General features: G+C 34.6%; 1 protein-coding gene across 1 annotated transcript in view; it reads left to right on the top strand.

Moving 5' to 3' along the window:
* PCDH17 (protocadherin 17) overlaps positions 1 to 23,875 on the top strand; it is a 140,854-nt gene that overhangs the window by 34,442 nt on the left and 82,537 nt on the right. The window contains exons 2-3 of the mRNA XM_006837597.1: positions 12,490 to 12,548; positions 12,686 to 12,858. Coding sequence (XP_006837660.1) covers positions 12,490 to 12,548; positions 12,686 to 12,858 — 232 coding nt within the window. The remainder of the gene's footprint in view (positions 1 to 12,489; positions 12,549 to 12,685; positions 12,859 to 23,875) is intronic.

Here is a 23,875-nt window from a genome sequence, read left to right as displayed (position 1 = left end):
CTCATGTTTTTATTATACTTTTAGTAGCAAAACACAAATGTCAACCACACTATACTTGTATAAAATGTATTATTTTGAAAGTCCCTGATAAATACAGTTATTGCCATACTTCATGCACTTTAAAAATTCCAAAGCCATAGGTGCTGTCAGATAACTTTATAAGTGGTGGCTTAAAATGCTGTTGCCTACTTCAGCAATGTAGAAAGAACTACACCATATATTCTGTTGAAGGCAAAGCTATCAGAAGCAATGTCGGTCTGAAAAGGCTTAAAGTGAATTATTCACCTCTTAACACTCCCTTGTGTTCAGTCTGCTGCAAAGAGAAAGCTTGTTATCTATGTGAAAAGCAGTGCCTTTGAATTAAGGAAAAAGTTCAACTTGTTTTGTTTGATTTTAAACCTAATGGCATCAAAGTATGTAATCAGCCTTATATCTGTAACACATACGGATAGTTTAGCATTCTACTTCCCCTTATCCCTGGATTGAGTAAACACTGGATATTTAAGCAGAACTGAACCTATAATGCTATGATTTGACACCTATTTGACAGTATATACTTTTAGAAGAAATACTTTTTGCTCAATATACATCCAACCCTAAATTGGTTTGTGTTTGTTCTCTTCATGATGTTTTCAAAGACATTTGATGTCTCCTAAAAATAACTCTTATTCTAGATCAATTCCTACAAAACTAAAACCTCCATACTTGTATCACAGCAGTGGGAGATTCTTTTCTCATACCTGTGTAAGAAGCTATGTCAAATGTGACATACTGAGCTATGTATCATTTGACACAGCTCAGTTTAGAGCTGCTTCACAGGGATTCCAAAGCTGTAAGTCTTAACAGAAGACACTGTCAAATCCTTCTCCCATGAAAAGACTGGTGGGTTCAAGCTACTGACCTTTTAGTTAGTAGCTGAGCACTTTAACCACTGCACCACTAGTGCTTCTTTTTTTTTTTATTCTCTTGCCATTGTTATTTTGAAGTGCTGTCTTCAGGCCCGCTTCTTGGTAATGAAACAGAGAAGACCAGATGATCTCAAGAATATCAACCATTTATGGCATTCTACTTCCTGTACTCCATTATAGGGCTTCCAAGGAGTGACTTGTGGGTTTGAACCATCAATCTTGTTGTTAGCCACACCAAAACTCCTCTAGTATCTTAAAAATATGTAAACACAGTGTTGACACAAAATGTAATGTTTATATAGATAAAAAAATTAATATTATATGGTAAGAACTGAATCTTTTGATTGTCAGTATCGTTGTTAGCTGCCATGGGGTCAGTACTGACTCACAGCGACCCTCGACCCTATGTACAACAGAATGAAACAGTGATCAGTCCTGAGCTAACCTCACATTCATCGCAAAGCTTGAGCCTATCACTTCCACCACTGTACCAGTCAATCTCGTTGGGGGTATTCCTATTTTTCTCCGATACTCCAATTTACCAAATATGATATCCCTCTCCAGTGACTGGTCCCTCCTGAAAATATCTCTGAAGAATAAGGACAAAGTCTGGCTATATTTCTTCCAACACAGATCTGTTTGTTCTTTTGGGAGTCCCTGATACTTTCAATATTCTCCTTCAACACGGTAACTCAAATGCATTAATTCTTCTGCAGTCTTCCTTATTCACTGGCCAACTTTCATATGCATATGAGGTTTTTGAAAATACCATGCACACCTTGGTCCTCAAGCTGACATCTTTGTTCTTCAATGGTTTAAAAGAGGTCTTATGCAGCAGATTTGTCTAATGCAATAAATATATCTTTTGATTTCTTGACTGCTGCTTTCATGAGTGTTGATGATCAGAGCAAAATGAAGTCTTTGACAAATTCAATCTCTACTCCATTTATATGGATGTTGTTTATTGGTCCAGTGGTGCGGATTTTTGTTTTCTTTACATTGAGGTGTAATCCATACTGAAGGCTACGGTCTTTGATCTTCATCAGTAAGTATTTTAAGTACTCTTTACTTTCAGCAAGCAAATTTGTAACATTTATATATTGTAGGTTGTTAATGAGTCTTCCTCCAATCCTCATGCAACATTTTCTTCATATATTCCCGCTTCTTGGATTATTTACTTATCATACAGATTGAGTAACTATGGTGAAAGAATACAATCCTGGTGCACACCTTTCCTAATTTTAAACCATTTGATGTTCTTTGTTCTGTTCAAACAACTGCCACTTGGTGTGTGTACAGGTTCCTCATGAGCACAATTAAGTGTTCTAGAGTACTCATATTTCATAATATTGTTCATAGCTTTTCATGATCCACACAATTGAAAGGTTTTGCATAGTCAATAATGCACAGGTAAACATCCTTCTGGTATCTTATGACTTCAGCCAAGTCATCTGACATTAGCAATGAAATCCCTCATTCCAGGTCCTCTTCTGAATCCAGCTTGAACCTCTGGAAGTTCTCTGTCAATGTATGATTGCTGCCATTTTTGGATTAGCTTTAGTAAAACTACTCACGTGCATATTAAGCCATGTGATTGTCTGATTCAAAATGGCCAATACCAGTCCATTTCAGCTCACTTATACCTATGATATCAAAGTTTATGTGTTCCATTTCTCTTTTGACAATTTCCAATTTTCCGTGATTCATACTTTGTGTATTTCATGTTCTGATTATTAATGGATGTTTACAGCTGTTTGTCTTCACTTTGAGTTGTGTCCCATCAGCAAATGAAAGTCCCAAAGGCTTTACTTCTTTCACATAATCACAGTCAATTCTACTCTGAGGAGACAGCTTTTACTCAGTCACATTTTGGGTGCCTTCCAAACTGAGGAGCTCATCTTCTGGTACTATATATGACAATATTCTGGTTTCTTCATCATGTTTCAATATTCAGTAATTTGGTGCTAATAGTGTTCCACTGTTATCCATAAGGTTTTCAGAGACTACATATTCGGAACTAGTCCTTCTCTCCTTTTTCCTGGTCTGTCTTCGTCTAGAATCTCCACTGAAAATGATCCATGATGGTGATCCTACTGGTATTTAAAATACCCGTTGCATAGATTCCAGAATCACAGCAACACAAAAGCCACCACTGTCCAACAAACTGACAGATGAGTGGTGTCATTTTCTAATTGCTGTCATTTCCTTCCATTATAATTTTATTGCAAATATTGTGGTTTTCATTTTTAGATATTCTATTTGGGTTATCAATTCTGGAAGAATTGATGCTTTAGAGTTATGCTTTTGGAGGAGAATATTGAAAGTACCATGGGCTGCTAAAGGAACCAATAGATTCATTTTGGAAGAAGTGCAGCCAGAGTGCTCTTTGGAGGTCAAGATGACCAAATGTGGTCTTTCATACTTAAGGCATATTGTCAGGAGGGACCAGTCGCTGGAGAAGGATATCATGTTTGCTAAGGTGGAGGGTCAGAGAAAGAGAGGAAGACCCCACAACGAGATGGATTGTCCAAGTGGCAGCATCGATGGACTCAAGCATGGCAATAGTAGTGAGGTTGGCCCAGGATCAGGCAGAGTTTCATTCTGCTGTGCATCAAGTTGTTGTGCATCGGTGCCGACTTGACGGCATTAACAACAACAAAAATTTGGATCACATTAATATCTCCATTTCTCTTCTCCAGGGCTAGGATTTGAATAAGGCAATGGAGGCACCTAGGATATAAAAATCTAAAGTCACTCATTCTTAACACCTTTCTGAGCTGATTCATAACATTTCTAATAAATATTTAAAACACTTTGCCAACTTCATCATCTCTCTTACTCCTGGTTCTATTGATTGGCTTTTCTCCTGGTTATTGGTTATATCTTCCTGATTCATTGCATGACCTGTAATTAGTGATTTGATCTCAGGTATTATGCATTTTGTATTGTTGAGTACTGAATATTACTGTACTTTTAAGCAGCCCTTGTAGGATAATCACTCAGGGTTAGCACTTAAAACTCATGGTCCATGCCTTAGAAAGAGGAGGCTTTCTGCTCCCATAAGGGTTGACAACCTCTGAAACCCTATACAGTGTCACTATGTGACACAATCACCTCCATGGCGTTGGGTTCTATGGTTTGGACAAAATTAATATTTGTGCATTAAAAGGATGTAACCATTAGGCTGAATATTGTTATCTGTCTCAAAGTCTTTGTTTTTTGTGTGTTTTTTTTTTGGTAAAGAAACAGAGAAGACCACATGATCTCCAGAATATTAGCCTTCTACTTCTTGTGTTCCTGCACCAATCATTCTGGAAGTTTAGTAGATTTGTTTGTTCCCGCCATAGGAAAAAAATTCGGAATCAGTAATGGGTAATACAAGATTTGTTGCTGTTGTTAAGTGCCGTTGTGTCTGTTCTGACTCATGGTTATTCTGTACTGGGTATCCGAGGAGAGACTGGTAGATTTGAAGCACAGACGTTGCTGTTCAAAATGACGTTGTGGTCCAGTGTTTTATCCTGCAATTCTACACCGGAACTCCAATTTTGACTTCTAGGGACCCTTTATAGGGTTGCTGAGGAACAGCTGTTGTGTTTGAAATAATAGCTTTGAGGTTCAGATCAACCTTGAGGTTCAAACTGACCTAGCAGTCCAGTGCTTATCTTACAGCACCACACCAAGATATGAGATAATGCTGATAAATTATCATCAAGGTAATTTTTTATATACAGAATATAATTATCAGAGTGACTGCACTAACTGGCAAAGTGAATTCTAGCAGTATTTTCTGAAATAATATGTCTCATGGTGACAAAATAACCATAGAGTCTAGTTCCTGAGTACTTACTTCTTTCTTCTCTCATGCTTTTGTAGGAAAATATTTGCTAAGTAATATTCTGATATTTTCTCTTAGAAATTCATCACAATTAGACTCAAAATGGACTCTTGGCATAGCGCTGTAAGATAAGCAATGCTAACTACAAGTTTGGTAATTCAAATTCACCAGCCGCCTCTTGGAAACCCTATATGTGGTTGTTATGAGTCGGGAGTGAGATGATAGGATTTAATAAAAATACCAAGAAGGCTCTTTATTTTTCTCATCACACAGGTGACTCATATTATAGAAATCTAAGTATTATTTTTAAAATGATCATACCTCTATCCATTTATCATTGTTTCATGATCATTACTGAAAATAAACCAAACTAGTTGCTGTGGAATAAATTTAACTCATGGCAACAACATGCGTGTCGGATTAGAGATGTGCCTCATAGGGTTTTCAATGACTTGAGTTTTTGGAAGTGGAACACCAGGATTTTTTCCCAAGGTGCCTCTGGGTAGATTTGAATGTCTAGCCTGTTGGTTAGTTGCCAAGTGCTTGACTTTTTTGTACTACTCAGAGAATTCTTCATTATCATCCCAGTGCTGCTTCTAGGATTTTAAAAAGCACAATGAAAATCTTAAGTGTTGTCAAGGTGGTTCCAAATCATAGACCTGCACAGGCTTTCAGAGGCTGTAAATCTTCGCAGGAGCAGAAAGCATCATTTTCCTCCTGCAGAGTGACTGGCGGACTCGTACCTCTGACCTTTGGATTTTCAGTTAAGAGCTTATCCTACAGAGGCACTATGCTTTCATAATGAAATTAGTACACAACTATGAAGCTTTAAATAGTTTATCCCATATAAAATACAACCCCAAATTATGGACAGTATTATTTCAAATGTACAAAGTTGTAAAAGTATTTTCATAATATTTTGTATTCACTTTGGTACTAGATAGATGCTAATCATTTTATAATACATGTCTTTTGAGTCTCTACCAACATATATTACTTCCAAGTGTGGAACCAATTTTAAGAGGCTTTTTCTAAATTTAGACCAACCACTTCCGAAGATGGATCACAGTTCTTCACAATATAGCCATGTTTATTTCTTTCCTTGAAAGGAGAAGTTACTCCTTTGCAATAAATATAGGCTGGAATCTTCATTTAAAGTATTTATTTTATGGCTGTGTAAATGGGAGCTGCATGGAAAAAATATTTTAAAGAAATGAAAGTTTAGGTTAATAATTCATGTTTAAGGTGACTGTTGTACAAAGCTGTTGCTTGCTTCTGCTGGTGTGGTTAAATAGATCTTTACATCTTGAATCAATTGGTAGTCTGTCCAAGTGAATGTGTTCTTTCTGTAACCCACTCGTCTGTCAGTTTGTCATACTGTGGTGACTTGCATGTTGCTGTGATGTTAGAAGCTATGCCACCAGTATTTTATATACCAGCACAGTTACCGATAGTAGTAAAAAGGAGAGGCACTCTACTTCTGAATGATTAGCCAATGAAAGTCATATGAATAGCATCAGAACATTGTCAGATATAGTATCGGAAGACGAGCCCCTCAGGTTGGAAGGCACTCAAAATACAACTGGGGAAGAGCTGCCTCCTCAAATTAGAAATGACCATAACAACAAGAATTGAGCAATGCTTTCAGTTTGCACCTGACCCAATTGATATTATTTTCAATCACTTCATATGCGTATTAAAATTGGACAATAATAAATAAGGAACACCAGAGAAGAATCAATGTATTTGAATTATGGTGTTGGAGAAGAATATAAAAAGCCCCATGGAATGCCAAAAGAACAAATAAATCTGTCTTGGAATATGTATAGCCAGTATGCTCCTTAGAAGGTAGAAGTCTTATAAATATCTCATACTTTGGGCATGTTATAAGAGGGACAATTGGAGAACAACATCGTGTTTGGTAAAATGAAGGATTAGAAAAACAGTAAGACCCCAGTAAGATGGATTGACACAATGGCCAAAACAATGGGCTCAAATATAACAATTGTGAGGATGATATGTGACTAGGCTGTTGTGCCTAACAACAACATAGACTTTAGGAAGTTGAGTTGGCTTGATAAAATTTTAAAAGACAAATTTAAGTGAAGTAGCTTTTCAACCCATTTTAAAGTTGCTTTTGTTTTCTTTTCTTACTGGTTAGTTTTGAAAATTTTTCTACATATTCTGCATCCAATATTACACATATTTTCTCTCAGTCTGTAACTTGATTATGTATTTATTTTAGTTATCTTAATTGGATCTTTCAAAGGCAAGATGTTTTTAGTTTAATGAAGCCCCTTTTCTTTGCGTTTCCATCGTGCTTTTCCTGTCATGTTTTAAAGACTTTCTTACTTTAGATCACAAAGATTTCTGTAGGTTTTCTTCTGAAATTTTGTAGTTTTACATTGAGATTTGAGTTTGTTGGGTTTTTTTGTATCGAGTGTGAAGTGTCGGTCGAGTTTGCTTCTATTGGATTATCTGTTGCACCTTTGTCACAATCAGTTGATCAGTTGGCCATATATGGAGAGGTTCACATATAAATAGTTGTTACTGTTCCATTGATCTGTGTCCATTCCTTTGGAAATATTACATTCTTGATTACTATATTTTACAGTGTCATGAAATAGGATAGTGTGATTACTCCAACTTTTTTTCCCTCCACATTTTTCTGACTATACTCATTCTTTTTTCTCTCCATATAAATTTTAGAATCACCTTGTCTACTTCTACAAAACACTCTGGTGGCAACTTTAATGGAATTTTGTCAAATTCTAGATCATTTAGTGAACATTGACGTCTTTATTAAGTTGAGCTTTTAAATTCCTAAACACATTATATTTCTCTGTTGATTTAGATCTTCTTTACATTGTTTCATAAGCTTATTTTTTTAATTTTTGATTTGGCGAAGCTAGTATAAATTTTGTTGCTTTTGAAATTTCAGTTTTCAGTAGTTCAGTGCTAGAACATAGAACCATGATTAAGTTTTACATAGTGACCCTGAATGCTGCAGTCCTATAAAGTCATTTATTAGTTCTAGGAGATGTTTTTATTGGTGTTGTTTTATTGTTTATTTTGGTTCTTTGATATATGTAAGTACTTATGTTGTCCCTTAATAGAAAAAGTTGTTTTTCTTCTTTTCCAGTTTGCATGCCTTTTACTTACTTGCCTGTTGAACTTGTTAAGACTCCTAGTTCAGTATTGAATAGAAGTGGTAAGTGTGGATATCTTTCATCTTTACCTTCCTGATCTTAGGGGAAAAGCTTTCAGTCTTTCACCATTAAGTATCATGTAAATTGTACTTTTTTTTAAAGACATCTTTTATACTATTGAATACGTCCTTTTATATTCTTAGTGCACTGAGAATCTTCATGAATAGATGTTGAATTTTGTCAAGTATTTGATATCTATTCTATTCCTGATTTTAGTATTTTAACACTAAAAAAAACAAAAAAACTATTTTCACTATATGTTTATGCATTAATTTGTAAATCATTTTGATTTTCAGAGTTCTAGTTCCTACAACTTTCAGAGAATGTAGTAGGAAATGCCCTATTTTAGGAATAGTTTATCGAACTTTTGAGTCAACTATCGTGTAAAAATGTATCATTTAAAAAATTTGTAAATGCAGACTAGTGTGGTGGTGGTCATGGTTGTGTGCCATAGACTCAGTTCCTGACTCACAGCAGGTGTGTATATGGTTTTTGAGGCTGTGCATCTTTATAGGCGCAGAAAGCCTCATCTTTCAGTGGCTGATATTTAAAATGCTTACTCTGAGATTAACAGCCCAGCTGGTAATCCACGACGCTACCAGGGCTGCTTACGTTCTAATATTTTTAAGTGTCATTCCGTCGATTCTGGAGGAGTCCTGGTAAGGCGCTATGGGATAAAGCACTGGAGTGCAAGGCCGGCTTGAACTGCAAAGTCCACTCTTCAAACTCACCAGCAGCTCCTCGGAAACACTGTATAGGGTCACATCTTAGTGACCTTTATAGGGTTTTCAGGAAGCCGCTGGTGGGTTTGAACTATGGATCTTGAGGTTAGCAGTCCAGTGTTTATCATACTGCACTACATCATGACATAAAAGTTCTGATTTATAGTGATCCTGTGCTTCAGAGCCTTTAAATCTTTGCGGGAGCAGAAAGCCTCATGTTTCTTACACAGAACAGCTGGTAGGCTTGGACCACCAACGTTGTGGTTCCACAGTCTGTTGTTGTTAATTGCCGTTGAGTCCCTTTGACTCACAGTTTCCTATGAGCATGAACCACCGGCCTTGCAGTTCAAACGACTTTCTTGTCTAGTGCATTAGCCCACAAGGCCACACCAGGACTATGATAAAGGTGCATAAAGGCACATAATCTAAGAAACGATTCATATGCTGCTGTCTTTATCCACTTAAAAGAAGCTTGCTTGCTTGTTTATTGGTTTGTGTTTTCTAGACAAAAGGAAGGAAAGAAATTCTAACATTTTATTATCTTCAAGAAACAAATTAAGAACAATAAATAAAACTACAAGGGGCCATTGAATTTCAAATTAGTTCAGACTTTCTATGAATAAGCAATCATTTTTCAAAATTTTTTCATTTCTTTGTTCCTAATTTTAACTAGATGGGAAAGGTAATCACATATAAAAGTTTTTGCAGTGTATACTTAAGAACTTTGTAATGTAACAATTCACGTATTTGGAGCGCACTTTTCAAGTTAACAATTAAAAGTCACAGTATTTAGGATGAATTTGAGGTGAACATTTTCTAGTGACTAGCCTGTATGAAAGAAGATACAATTTTCAAGAATTATAAACATAATGAAATATTTTTGCTGAGATCTAAGAGGTTACAATCATCTGACCTCAAGTTTTAGTTTCTTCCAAGACCTGAAAGTTAAGATTTATAATGTACAAGCTAGAAATAAATTTTTAGAGCATTATAGTGGAAAATATCTACATGCCCTTCTACTGCTAGCATAAGTTATATATACATATGACTTTTCCCCCTCTATTTTTCATTCTTTCTATGCAAATACTGGTATTTTATAGTCAGATTATTTTAAATGAGTTTTCAGACGCCCTTGGAGACTAGATAAGTAAAATGTTACCTTCTATATTAAAATCAGTGAGCTTTTTTTTTTTTTTTTTTTTTTTTTTTTTTTTTTTTAAACTATTAAATTAGTAATATGTTTGTTAAAGGCCAAATGGCTATTTCATTATGGTAATTATATACACATGAAATCTTTCACATTCCTATTTAATTTAATGAATGAATGCAGACATTATTAATAAATATCTGATGCTGATCTACTGATTCAATTTCAAGCTTTTGAAATCTTAATTTGTGAAGATCTAGAAGAATGAAACAACTTCTTTTTTCTTGCTTTTCTTTCCAGCTCCCTCTTAACTGTGCTTCCTTCTCCCCTACATTTTTCTTTCTCTTTCCCTCTTTTTTCTTTTATTCTTCCTCCTCTCTCCCAACAAGTTTCCTTTTTCTTAATTTTCCCTTCTAAAATCCTTCCATTTCTTCCTTCCTCTTGGTTTTCTATCTTCATCAATACAGTATTTAGTTTTGATACTACTGCCTAATGTTTATCAGACGTTACCACAAACACACACACCCCAAAATAGCTGTTAAGTCAGCATGAAAATGAATTTTGTCTGTATCATTTTATTAAAACTCCTTAGAAATTTAGTCATGTGCAACATTTTTAGACACTGTCATTTTAAGCACAGTTTTTCAAGTCTTCCTCACTATACCTAAGATAAAAACAATCTACATCCTATGAAACTCTATCTAATAAAACCTATTAAGAACCCAAGGCATCTATAACAGCTATTATATTTTGTCATTTGTTTCTCTTTATCTTTTATGCTACACTATGGTAATGTAGTGGTTATGAATTGGGCTGCTAACCTCAAGGTCGGCAGTTCGAAACTACCAGCTGTTCTGTGGGAGAAAGATGAGACTTTCTGCTCCCGTAAATACTTGCAGCCTCGGAAACCCTGTGTAGGGTTGCTATGAGTCGGAACCGACTCCACGGTACTTAACAACAACAACAACAACATCTCTGTGCTATACAGCCTTCTGTTTTCCTGAATTGTATTAATACACTGATGCTTACCATTGAACTTACAGCAGGAATGGATTGAATACATGTTTTTGACTAAATGAAGAGGACAAACTATTTTCTTAGGAAATTAAGGTGTGAAATTTCTAAGTTAATTCTCTCTCTCTGTTTTTTTAATTAGTGAAGTTATTTTATGAACATTTTACTCCCTGGTGTTGGTTACCACTGTTTTTGTTACTAGAATATTAGCATATTTTTAAAAGTTGATAATCTATTATTCTGGACCAAAAGATTGAGGTACATCACTGAAGTTGGGAACTAGAACATCCTGAAGAAAATAAGCAATGCCATTTTGCTGATTTCTAGTGAAGGGATATGAGGAGTTAGAAATGAATCCAGAAACCTTTCCTGTCAGCCCTCATCTTTTCATGTATATTGATAAAAAGCATTTGTATTAGAAACACATTCCAGTTTAATACATTTGTATAGGGTTTTTTTCTTACCCCAAGCTTTTAGTGGACAATGAAACTCCCACAATGCTTAAAAGTATGACTCTTTACTTGTCCTGGTTTTTATTTTATTTTAATTTTTTTTGGTAATGTCTTAATCAAATAGCAAAACATATTACATTAAAAGTCCTATTTTTTAAAATGAGCCTTATAAAAAGCATATACATCAAACCTTACCTTGGGCCCTCTGCTTCATGAATTGGATGCTCCCTGTATCAGTGATACTTGAATGCTAGAGGATCTTGTACAAACCCATAGCTGCTTCAGAGCATAATGGTGTAATATGAAGTGATGCAGAAAACAGGAGAAGCTTTGTCATTGAGTCAGCTGCAAGAAGAAGTAATGTGTATGAATGTACAGTATAGGGAGATCTATGAAAGATCCAGTCTCTTTCTTCCAAAAGACTCTGTTCTGTCATACAAGGAGAATTCAGTTCTTTTTGGCAGACCTCCACATCAGTTTGGAAGCAGTAAAAACAACCACAAAAACAAGCCTGGTTTCTCAATATCTTTACTCTCAATGTTTTAAGTAACTCTTTTTAACTTATTTTATTTTTTGCTTTACTTTTAATTACCAAGAATAAACACCTATTTCCATTGTATTGTTTAGATACTGTTTCCATAGTTGGGATGTGGATGATAATGTATTATACAGATGCGTTCAACAATATGTGCCATGCTTGTATTTGTTACTGGCAAAATTTGGAGGCAAGGCCCTGTATCTCTTCACTGAGGAGCCTATGACTTTAAATTATATTACATCAAGAAAAACATTGACTCCCAACAGATGATGTAATTAAATTTTTAAAAATAAGAATTATTAAATAATTCACACTTTTAATATGGAGAAATTAGGTCATTTTCCCACTCTTCCCACAAACATTTGATCTTAATATCTAAGCAATGAAATGACATAGACAGTGTTATCCATCCCTGTACTAACAGAGAATGCCAGCGATGACAGGTTCATTGTTTACTTTAACAGGTAATTTGTGGACCGGATTCATTTAATTGTTCTGAGTACATAATTGCATGTCAGCAATTTCCAATTTAATTAAAATGTACAAATCTTGAGATTAAGGGAATTTTGAATTATTAATCATTTTTCCACTAGGAAATCTTGTTGCTCTGCAGGAGATTTGTCCAGTGTACAACTATACGTATTTTTTTCCTTCTCGTTCACAGACAGACAATTTTCCCGCAGAGCCCAATTACATGGGCAGCAGACAGCAGTTTGTTCAAAGGTAAGGCCTATTAAAGAACTTTCTCAGCTCCCCCATTTGCATTCCTGTCAAAATTGCTTTGCAAGAGACTACACTTCAGATTCAAACTTGTAGAGACAACACTTTCTCTTCTTTTTCTTTCTTTATATGTATTTCAGTAGCTCCACGTTTAAGGACCCAGAAAGAGCCAGCCTGAGAGACAGTGGGCACGGGGACAGTGATCAGGCTGACAGTGACCAAGACACTAACAAAGGCTCCTGCTGTGACATGTCCGTTAGGGAGGCACTCAAGATGAAAACGACTTCAGCTAAAAGCCAACCACTTGAACAAGGTGAGTGAAGTCTTCCAATGTTTACCAAGTGTAAAGCTTAAGCAGTCATTATAAATCTATTAGTACTAAAGTTGTAGTTTATCAAAGTGGAATGGACCATGGATAATATATCAATAGAAATAGCAAATCCCAAGACTGTTCCAGTGGAAAAAGACCTATTCAGTGTTTCAGTCACAACAGAGAAAGGTCCTGTTTACTAGTCTTTAATCTTCATTAAATGAGAACTTGACAGAGTCACTTGATTATTTCTTAACGTTTTGCTCATTTCTTAACTATTCCCATTTTTGCTTAACCAGTTTTCTGTACACATTTTAAAATAGGAATTAATAGTGTTAAAATCAGTTAGCTTCTCATGTAGGTGAAAGAATTACCTGATTGGAATATTCTGGCTCTTAGCAGTGCTCATCTATTTTTAGTTTAGATTTGAGCTTTCCAATAGTTTTTCAAGAAAGCCAAATAAAAACCAAGGTAAAGATTTGGTTGCTTTTTAAATTACATAATTTTCATTGGTATCCAATAAACATAAACTTGTTTTCCCAGAAAAAGTTGATGTTGAAATACTTTTAAGTAAATATGTAAATTGTTTTTCTAAATTTTATCTTCAATTCATTTGATTGACTTGCCTTTTTTATCAATCATAATGTTTCTATCATTTCAAAAAAAGCAAATAATTATAAAGAATTCAACAAAAGAGATTAAGTTATTTTTTTATGTGTAAGACTTGAAGAGTGTGAATTGGCTTTTTTTCCTCTCTACTGTAAAAATTAAAAAGAACTGTTGTATAAATCAGATTTCAGAATTGCAAATGTTAATAGAATAGTCTTCAGAAGTATTAATACTATTTAAATGCATTTTATATCTATTATTTCAGCTTCTTCTGAATGAGAGATTAGTTTCTAAGTCCTATATTAACTGGTAATTCACACAAAGCAGTTAATCATGTGTTCCTATATATTAACAGATATAAAACTTACAGATTCAAAAATGCTATTGAAATTTCAATGCATACATGCACATATCCATCTCACACACACACACCCCTAGAGGGCTTATATATATATGAATTTCATTTGAAGCCTTACCTTATCTATTCTACAGCTCTGATCTTAGCCCTTCAGACTTCTTTTTGCTCCCCAAACTTAAAAATTATTTTAAAAGAGCATAATTTGAGCTTCTCAAAGATGCTCAAACTGCCATTTTGAAGTAGTATAAATAGAAGAGTGCAGAAATATCCAGGGAAGGCTTAGAGCTAGGACTACCACCTCCAGAAGTGTATCGACTTAGATGGAGGAAATGTCAATAAGTAATACCTTCACATTTTGATATTTTTGTATGATAAAGGTTTCTATGATTTTGTAGCAATACTTTTGACTGACATTCATGTGTGTTCACTACAGAAATATATACATGCATTATTATATTTCTGAACTTAATGTATAATTATATTGTATATATTTTAAGGATTATCTCAAAAACATCCTCATTTCCTTAGTAATAAATGCCAGGAAGTTATTTTTCTGACCTTTTACAATAGGTTTAACCTATTGTTACCTTATTTGTAACAATGCAATACTGTTTTTTAAATTATTTTTAATAGAAGCAATTTAAATATAATTTGAAAAGGTTCTTGGTGGGTTATGACAATGTGATATATGAATATTTCAGACACATTTAAAATAATAGGTTATTAGATCTTAATATGTGAAGATACATGATGAAACCGACCAATTTGTATAGATGATACATACAAAGATCAACGAATCATTTATTGAATTCTCTTTGTAAGGTGGTATAAAGAGTTTGCATTTAAGATCTTTGTAGAGAACTTTATTACTCAAAAATAAACAAAACTTACATTTAAGATCTTTGTAGAGAACTTTATTACTCAAAAATAAACAAAAAACCTTACATTTAAGATCTTTGTAGAGAACTTTATTACTCAAAAATAAACAAAAATCCTTAAAAAGTATGAACCCTGATGTCCACAGTATCCCTTTAATTGCTTATCTTGTTCAAGAGCAAAATGTCAATGAAAAAATATCTTATAAACAAGTGGTTTCCATATTTCTCCACTAATGAATATGGGGAGATTATTATGGTACTATAGGTTAAGCACTGGACTTCTAGCCACGAGATCAACAGTTCAAACTCACCAGCCACTTAACAACAACCTTATGAATATGGATAGTCACACCTAGGTAAACTATGAATTATGTAGGAGAAACTAACATTCATTTTAAAATAACACCTTTAAAGATTGTTGTTGTTAAGTGCCATTGAATCAGTTCCAACTCATAGTGACCCTGTATAGGGTTTCTGAGGAGCTGCTGGTGGATTTGAATCACTAACTTTAGAGTTAGCAGCCCAGTACTTATCCTAATTAGCCGAATTATAATTCCATTGATTAGTGAATTGATTGATGATCCATTCATTCATACATTTAATTAACATATATTATGTGCTTTTACAATGCAAGGAAACATTTGATTCTATAGGGATGTAAAAAATAAATTTGTCTTGAAGCTTGCCTTCATGAAGCCACGTGAGACCGCTTTCTGTGTATGTCTGTTTCTCATCTGTCTCAAATATCTATCTATCTAATCTACTTATTATCTCTTTCCATATATATACCTATCTAGATTCAGAGGAAGGAAACCAGTATTTATTGAGTTCTTACATTTGTTAAGTACCAGCAAGTTAGTTCTGACTCATAGCCACCCTGTACAGGGTTTCCGAGGAGTGGCTAGAGAGCTTGACGCACCAAGCTTGTGGTTCAAAAGTATCTCACAGTCCAGCACATTGATCCACAGTGCCACACCAAGACTCCTGTAGAAAGTTCTGACTACTTACTCTGAATTATACTAGCATTCAAAAAACATTTTCTTATTTAACTTGAAAACCGTTTTTTTTTTTTTTTTTTTTTTATGGGACGTTTATTAGCTGCTTGTACAGGAGACAGATTTGCACAAAACTCTGTCTTTTCAACACAACTTTGTCTCCAAACAGAAAAATATGCTAAAATAACCATTTTAATCCATTCCTGTGCCCATATAATGTAAACACTCTGGTGGTGGTGATGGTGTGTTACCAAGTCTGTTCCCACTCATAGCAGCTCTGTATAGGGTTTCCAAGGCCTGGTGTGGCATTGGAGGTTAATGTGCCAGACTACACAGTTGTTTGAACCAGAAGGTCGGCACTTCAAGCTCACAAGTAGCTCCTTGAAAACCCTATACAGGGTCGCTATGGGTCGGAACTAACTTAACAGCACTTAACAACAACAATACATTTTTATGCTGAGTCCTGGTGTGTCCCTGTAGGATGAGCACTGGACTGCTAACTGTAAGGCCAGTGGTTCAAAGATACCAGCCTCACCTTGGAAGCCCTACAAAGGGTCACTGTTAGTCAAATAACAACAAATCTTTACAAATACTGTAGTCTTTTTCCTGCTAAGTGACTGGTGAATTTGAATTGCTGACCTTGCTGTTATCAACCACTATGTCACCAGCACTCCTTAAATAAACATTCTAGAATAGATGCAATCTGTACTTAATCTATGTGAACTAAAGGGGGAAGCATCAAAATAGCTCAGATGTATTGAGTGAACTTCTATTCATGCTTTCTTTAGTATTTAAAGTTTAGTTTCCTATTAAATTCTCATAGCATTCATAAAAAGGTAAGTATTTTTACCCTTCCATTTAGAAGATAAATAGCTTCCTTATTATATGCCAGTATTAGGATGAGAACATGTGATCTCATTCACTCAACCAATCCTTTATACTATTCAGATTAATGATCAGTTTATTCAGACCTAACTTTTAAATGTTGAAGAAGCAATCACCCATTGTCTTGTTCAATTTAGTCTGTTAATCCTTTTTAAAAGCATCATGAGAGGTAATGCCACAATTAATTCATTTGACAAATATATGAAGGTAAATCCAAAAGTGTTGCTAAAAAATCATAGAAACCTCTATTAAACAAAATGTGAAGGTTTTGTTTCTCAACCTAGCCTCCATCTAGGCCTATGCACTTCTGAAAGTGGTGTTTCCATCTCTCTAACCCTTCCCTGAAAGGAACTCTGGTAGCTTAGTGGTTTTGAATCAGACTGCTAATTAAGGTCTGCAGTTTGAAACTACCAGCTGTTCCATGGGAGAAAGGTGAGGCTTTCTGCTCCCGTAAAGATTTACAGCCTTGGAAACCCTGTACAGGGTCGCTATGAGTCGGAACCGACTCTATGTTACTTAACAACAACAACAACCTTTTCCTGAAGAGCGCTGTGCTCTTCTATCTCTACCTCAGTTTTGGCCATCTCCAGGGACTCAATTTGTGTTCCTTTGAAATGTTCTTTGAGTTTGGGGATCAAAACCAAGTCTGAATGGAAGGGTCTAGGCTGTAGAGCATATGGAATAAGGTTTCCAAGCTTCATTTTTGGAGGAGAGTCCTTGCTTCATCAAAGAATGAGCAGGTGCGTGGTCTTGATGGAAAAAGAAATTCTTCGCCACAATTTGCCTGGCCATTTTCTCAGCAATGCAATTTTCAATTTGTTTAAAACATCTTCTTAATAACATCCTGTGATCATCCTGTGTCCTTTGAAAAAAATCTATATTACCATTTTAGCCTCTGCAAAAACAAGTCACCATAACCTTCTGAGCTTACCCTTGGCCTTGAATTTAACTGGCCCCTTGGAAGTCACTGACTTGATTGGACCTTTTTTTCTTTTCTTAAAGGCACCTATTGAGACTAAGACAAGTATATTACTGAGAGAACTTATCTGCAGCTACTGCTAATTGTAGACATACTTAAATATGTTTTATTTAACAAACTAGTGTACATATAAACTGGAACCCTAGCAGTAGTACTTTTTGACTAATCCTCCTGTAAAGAATTAGTGTTTCTCTCTTTACAGGTGAAAGATGATGACAAACTGTTATCAAACGATTATCTTGATAATTTCAAACTATTCAATTCTTCTATTACCTTAATAATTTCAAAAATAAATACTCAATTTTAATATATTTAAAAAGCTCCTAAAGATAAAACTAAATACCTCTTAGGAAAAAGAAACTAAGAACTAAATTTATAACAAACAACAAAAAAACTGTCTACTAATTTTGTTTTGTTTGTTTTTTATAACAATGTCTTTTACAGATTGTCTTAAAATACAATTAGTAGCATATATTTTTAATTTTGTTATTAGTTGAAATTTTTTTTCCTATGTAAATTAGCTTATTCTAAAACACTGTGTCCATGAGTCAGAACTAACTCCATGGCACACCACTGCCACCACCATTTCTATATGAACTATTTTCTAAAATTAGAAATAGAAATAAATTCCCAAAGTAATCTTTACAGTTTTAATATAGCTTTCTGTGGTAACATTGGCTTTCTTTTGGAAACAAACTAATGATTTTTAAGATTTAATTTAATTAGCTCATATTTCCTATTTTTTCCATCTTCTTTTTTTTTTGCCAGTTAATTTTTCCAATTTGCTCTGTTCATAATGTTTGTATATTTTTGTTAGTTTATTTGTCCCAAACACATAGCATTGTGTATATTTCCATTATTTCAGCAAATTTTGTTTTAAAGAATTCTGTAGCTAAGTGAAGGTGTGATGTACTTGACTGCTGCTGAAGATTGTATTTGGTAACAGCTTTAAGGATTTTAATAAGCCCGTGTGGAGCTGTAGGATCAGTAGTCTTTGTTTGAACCTAACCTTTGGTGGTCAAAACTTACCAGCCACACCTCAGGGTCACTGTGGGATGGAACTGACTTGAGGGCACTTAACAACTACTAGGAAGAGATAAACTACTATGTCAGTTTATATCAGTATGAAATAAAATCAACTAAGGTACTTTGTTTCTTTTTTTCAATTGAACTTTGTGCTGAGCTTCTATGTTAGTCAGTTAGATTTTTTTCCATCATTCTTTCATTCTTCATCAAACATTTTGATAGGCAGACAGGTAACACAATCTAACAGTTGTTGTTTTTTAAAGTTTGAATGTTAACATATTTCTTAAAAAAGGAGTTTTTAATCTAAGAGATTACTGTGTATCAGAAACGGACAAAAACAAACAAACAAACAAAACAAAACAGCCAGAATTTCATCTGATAAATTTTACTTATTTTATATTTTGGAGAAAGGATGATCACAACATGCTAATAGAAATATATGTAATGTTATTTCTGTAAGAAAGGTACACATGCAGTTTGATCTAGAATAATATTCTTCCAGAATTATTATAAAGCGAATAGACTTTTTAACCGTTGTTGTTCAGTTCATTCCAACTCATCATGACCCCATGTGTTTCAGAGTTGAGCTCGTGGTAGGATTTACAGCGTGTGATTTTTTCCTAAAGTAGACACCCAGCCCTTTCTTTTGAACCCCTCTGGGTAGACTCAAACCACCAAATTTTGGCCTGTTGTTGTTAAGTGTCAGTAAGTTCTGACTCATAACAACTCTGTATAGGGTTTCCAAGATTGTCAGTTTTTGAAGGAGCAGAAAATATCATCTTTCTCCTGACCTTTTAAATAGCCATCAAGTATGTTAACCTTTTACAACATGTGGGTGTGCATTACTTTCTATTCCTCAGAAAATTATTTACATTAAAAAAAAGAAAGTACTTTCTTTTCATTTCAATCCACTAGAAAATTATTTTGATTTTCAGTGATACCCTTTTATCTTAAAAATAAAAAATAATTAAAAAAAAAAAAGATTTGATCAGCATTCCCTAAGATTCAGCAGTCACTATTGATTCTGGAATGATAAATATGCAGTCTACATGAATGCTGACATTTTTCTCTGCACACCTCACTGATAAGCAATTGTTAATTCTAAAATTTTCATTGATAATCAGTCTCCTAATAGCTTAGTATTTGACTAAAACAAAATTTTGGAAGCCTAAGCCTATTGTTGTTGTTGTTAAGTGCCTTTGAGTGAGTTCTGACTCACAGGGTTTCCGAAGAGCTGCTGGTGAGTTTGAATCACCGACCTTGTCATTCAAAACAACCTGTGGTACAGTGCAGTATCCCACAATGCCACACGAGGACTCCTCGGGGGGAGTTGCTTCATTCACATTATTTCCCATGTTTTTAAATTGCCTTGTAATTTTGTTTAATTTTCAATTCTATAGCTCCCTGTCTTTTCTCTACTAGTAAAAGATCTGACTTATTAAAAATTGCTTTCTGGGTTCAAAACATTATATAATGGAATTCCCGATTAAGGTCTAATAAAAAGGAAATCAATGGAACGCTGAGAATAATAGAAATATGAAACAACCTAGGATTGCACTAGTGAATTCCAGTTTTAAAGCTAAATTACATTCCTATGAGTTCCCTTACATCTCAGAGGACATTCTAAAGAATGACAGGAATTATATATACATTTTTTTTTAAGTCAGAATTTTCCTTGTAGGCTTCCATAGTCAAAGCAGGGTTATTCTTGTTTAAGGAAGTGAAGCAATAGTTAGATGCTTTCAGAATTTGGTGAAGGTTTTATGCCCCAGTTCTTGCAGTTTCCCTACCTAGTTCACTGCCCTCTGAAAAACAAATAGATAAATAAACTAATTTCACCAAAATAAACACCACAAACAAAACAAAACAGCAAAACCAAACTGATTGCTGAGTACATTCTGATTCACAGAGCCCTTTTTGGTGTGTTGGAGTAGAACTGCACTCCATAGAGTTTTCAATGACTGGGACCTTTCAAAAGTAATCCCAAACCTTATTTTCTGCAATGGTTCTAGATGAATTTGAATGGACAACCTTTTGGTAATTGGCCAACCCATTAAACACCTGTGCCACCCAGAGACTCCAATAATGATTGCAGTTTCACCATATTTCTAAGTATGTCTGGGAAGGCAATAGCATAAGCATTCCACAGTTTACACTTAACTGTGAAGGAGCTAGTGGATAAAGAATGAAAGTCGAGGCTACTTCCTACTGGAAAGAGGATGGGGAACCACATAGTTAGGATTTGGGGAGAAGACGATTAACTGAGAGGATTAGGGCACTGAATACAAGCTTGACTTACTTTGCAGTTTTCCCTAGGACTGAACCTGAATAGGAGAGAACTTTTATATTCTCAAGCTTCTATTCTGTTTTATACCCTGCATTTTTGTTTCTGTCTTTCTTTCTTTTCTAGTCAAACAGCCTTTTTCTCCAGACCCTCCCATAACAGACATAAACAAGAACATGAAGGTGTTTCCATCCACTCAGTTGCTATCTGAAAAACTCTAAAAATAATATAAAAGAAAATATAACAAATATTAACATAAAAGAAAATATGAAAGAAAGATTGGTATAAATTTATTAATGATAATGTCATGTTAGGAAGAAAAGGAAAATGACTATAAGCAGTGTTGACTATTTAATGCTGGAAAAAAATCATTAACATTTTTCTTTAAAGTTCCTGCTGCCACATAGGTGGACCTTAAGACATTGTATTATTCACCACAACTTTGTATTATTTTCATGTGCTGTTAGTATTTATTAGACTGATTATAGCTAAACAGAAAAACCCGTTGACATAGATTCGGACTCATAGCAACCCTGTTGTACGAAGTACAGCTCCATGGCATTTCCAAGTCAGTAATGTCTTTGGAAGCAGACTTCATTCTCTTATGGTACTGCTGATGGGTTCAAATCATTGACCTTTGGGTCAATAATCCAGTGCTTAACCAAAGTACCATGAGGGCTCACCTGAATATCAATATCTCTATCTTCTTGTTATCTTTTATAGAGCTTTGGGAATTCACTTGAATTCATATTTTACTGTATAAAATACTTCCTAGGTTATGAGCAACATCAGTTTATTTTTGGTTACCTAACTTTGCAACTGCCTCATAATTAATCTAAAAGTTTCAGTGGCATCTCTCTGTTTCTCTTTTTTTCTCACTTGCCAACATCTACTGTAGAATGCAGTGGCTGGTATTATAAAAAAGAGGGAGGTTTTATCACACTCACATTTGCACTCATTTTAAAGACTGTATTGCATGATTTGCTAGAGGCTCAAAATGCTTTGGACCCTCTTACATATGTCTTTAGCAAACATAGAAGATATTTTTACTAAAATATTTCTGTTGGTAAATGTTGACACAGTATTTTCCAAACTTTTGTCACTCATTTTACTCCACATGTAGGGGCAGAGATCCCTTCCCCCACATTAATTGCTTCTCTTCAAACATTTTAAACAATCAGTAAATTTTACCTTAGTTTTTTTTTAGGAAGACAATACTATCTCTCATTTTTATAAAGTCCTATACTACTATAAAGTGTAACAAAGGATTTATAGTTGTACAGAAATATAGGATTTTACTATTAAGTCTAGAGTCCTGGTGTGGTGCTATTGAATAGGCACTTGACCACATAGTCGGTGTGAACTGCAAAGTCGGTGGTTCAAATCCACCTGTCACTCATTGGAAACCCATATATTCAGGGTGACTATGAGGTACAACTGACTTGAAGGCACTTATCAACAACAGCAACTATTAAGTATGCTTTCATAAAACTAGGAATTGCCTGCAAACTGAAAATCCTGATAGTTATCTTCTCATCTGTTAATTAGGAGCTATAACAAAATAATTATGTTAACCAAACAAGTTTAAAAATTCCCTTCCACCAGTCATCTTCAGTTTGTTTTACTCTGGTGGCCTGAACTTTGGTTATTTATTTGAACTTGTTTTACAATAAAAATTTTACAAGACCAACAACTTATTCATAGCAAATAACTTTTGTTTTTCAACAACATAAGCTATAACATACTCATGGACCTTGCCAGATGTAATACACAGGGATCGAATTGTGTATTATCTGTGGAAAGAGACCATGAAGATGCTCAATATCATCAGTCATAAGAAAGCCAGGGCTGATTGAACAAAAGATCATCAATTACTTTTATGCAAGTTCAGGCTGAAGCAGAAAAAAATGAAAAAAGATCTGTGAGAGCGAAAGTGAAAACTTGAGAATATCCCAATTGAATTTAAAGACTATTTCAACCAGAGATTTGACACACTGAACACTAATGACAGAAGACCAGACAAATCATGGGACATAATACATCAAGAAAGCAAGAAGTCATTAAAAACACAGTAAAGAGAGAAAAAAAACAAATGGATATCAGAAGAAATTCTGAAATTTACTCTTGAACACATATAGCAGCTAAAACTAATGGAAGAAATGAAGTAAAAGAGCTGAATAGATTTCAAAGGACAGCTCAAAAAGACAAAGTAATATGTTATGAAATACGCAAAGACCTGGAGTTAGAAAATCAAAATGGAGATAAATTGCTGGACATTTTTCAAGTTTCAAGAACTAAAGAAAAATCCAAACCTTGAGTTTCAATATAAGAGGATTATATGGGCAAAATATTGAATGATGCAGGAAGCATCAAAAGAATGAGAGGACTATACGGTTACTGTTCTGAAAAGAGTTCCTCAATTTTCAACCTTTTCAGGAGGTTGCATATGATCAAGATCCAGTTGTACTGAAGGAAAAGCCCAAGCTTCACTGAAGGTATTAGTAAAAACAAAGCTCCAGGAATTGACAGAATACCATTTGAGATTTTCAATAAATGAATACAACATTGAAAGTTATCTCATCTATGTCAAGAAATTTAGAAGACTGCTACCTGGCTAACCTACTGGAAGAAATCCATATTTATGCCTATCCCAAAGAAAGGTGATCCAACTGGATGTGGGAAATATTGAAGAATAGAATTAATAACACATGAATGTAAATTTTGATTAAGATAATTAGAAATTGGCTGCAGCAGTACATCAGCAGGGAACTGCTAGAAATTCAAGCTAGATTCAGAAGAGAATGTGTACAAGGGATATTATTGCTCATTTCACAGGGACTTTGGGTGAAATCAGAAAATACCAGAAAGATGTTTACCAGTGTTTTATTGACTATCCATAATCAATAGAATATATGGATCATAACATTATGAAGTATGGAAATTTCAGTGCTTTTAACTGTGCTCATGTGGAACCTCTACATAGGCCAAAAGGCAGACAACCACTTG

The sequence above is a fragment of the Chrysochloris asiatica genome, unplaced genomic scaffold (genome assembly GCF_000296735.1).
Source record: "Chrysochloris asiatica unplaced genomic scaffold, ChrAsi1.0 scaffold00022, whole genome shotgun sequence".
In the NCBI taxonomy this organism is placed as follows: domain Eukaryota; kingdom Metazoa; phylum Chordata; class Mammalia; order Afrosoricida; family Chrysochloridae; genus Chrysochloris; species Chrysochloris asiatica.
This window is presented reverse-complemented; position numbering and strand designations above follow the sequence as displayed.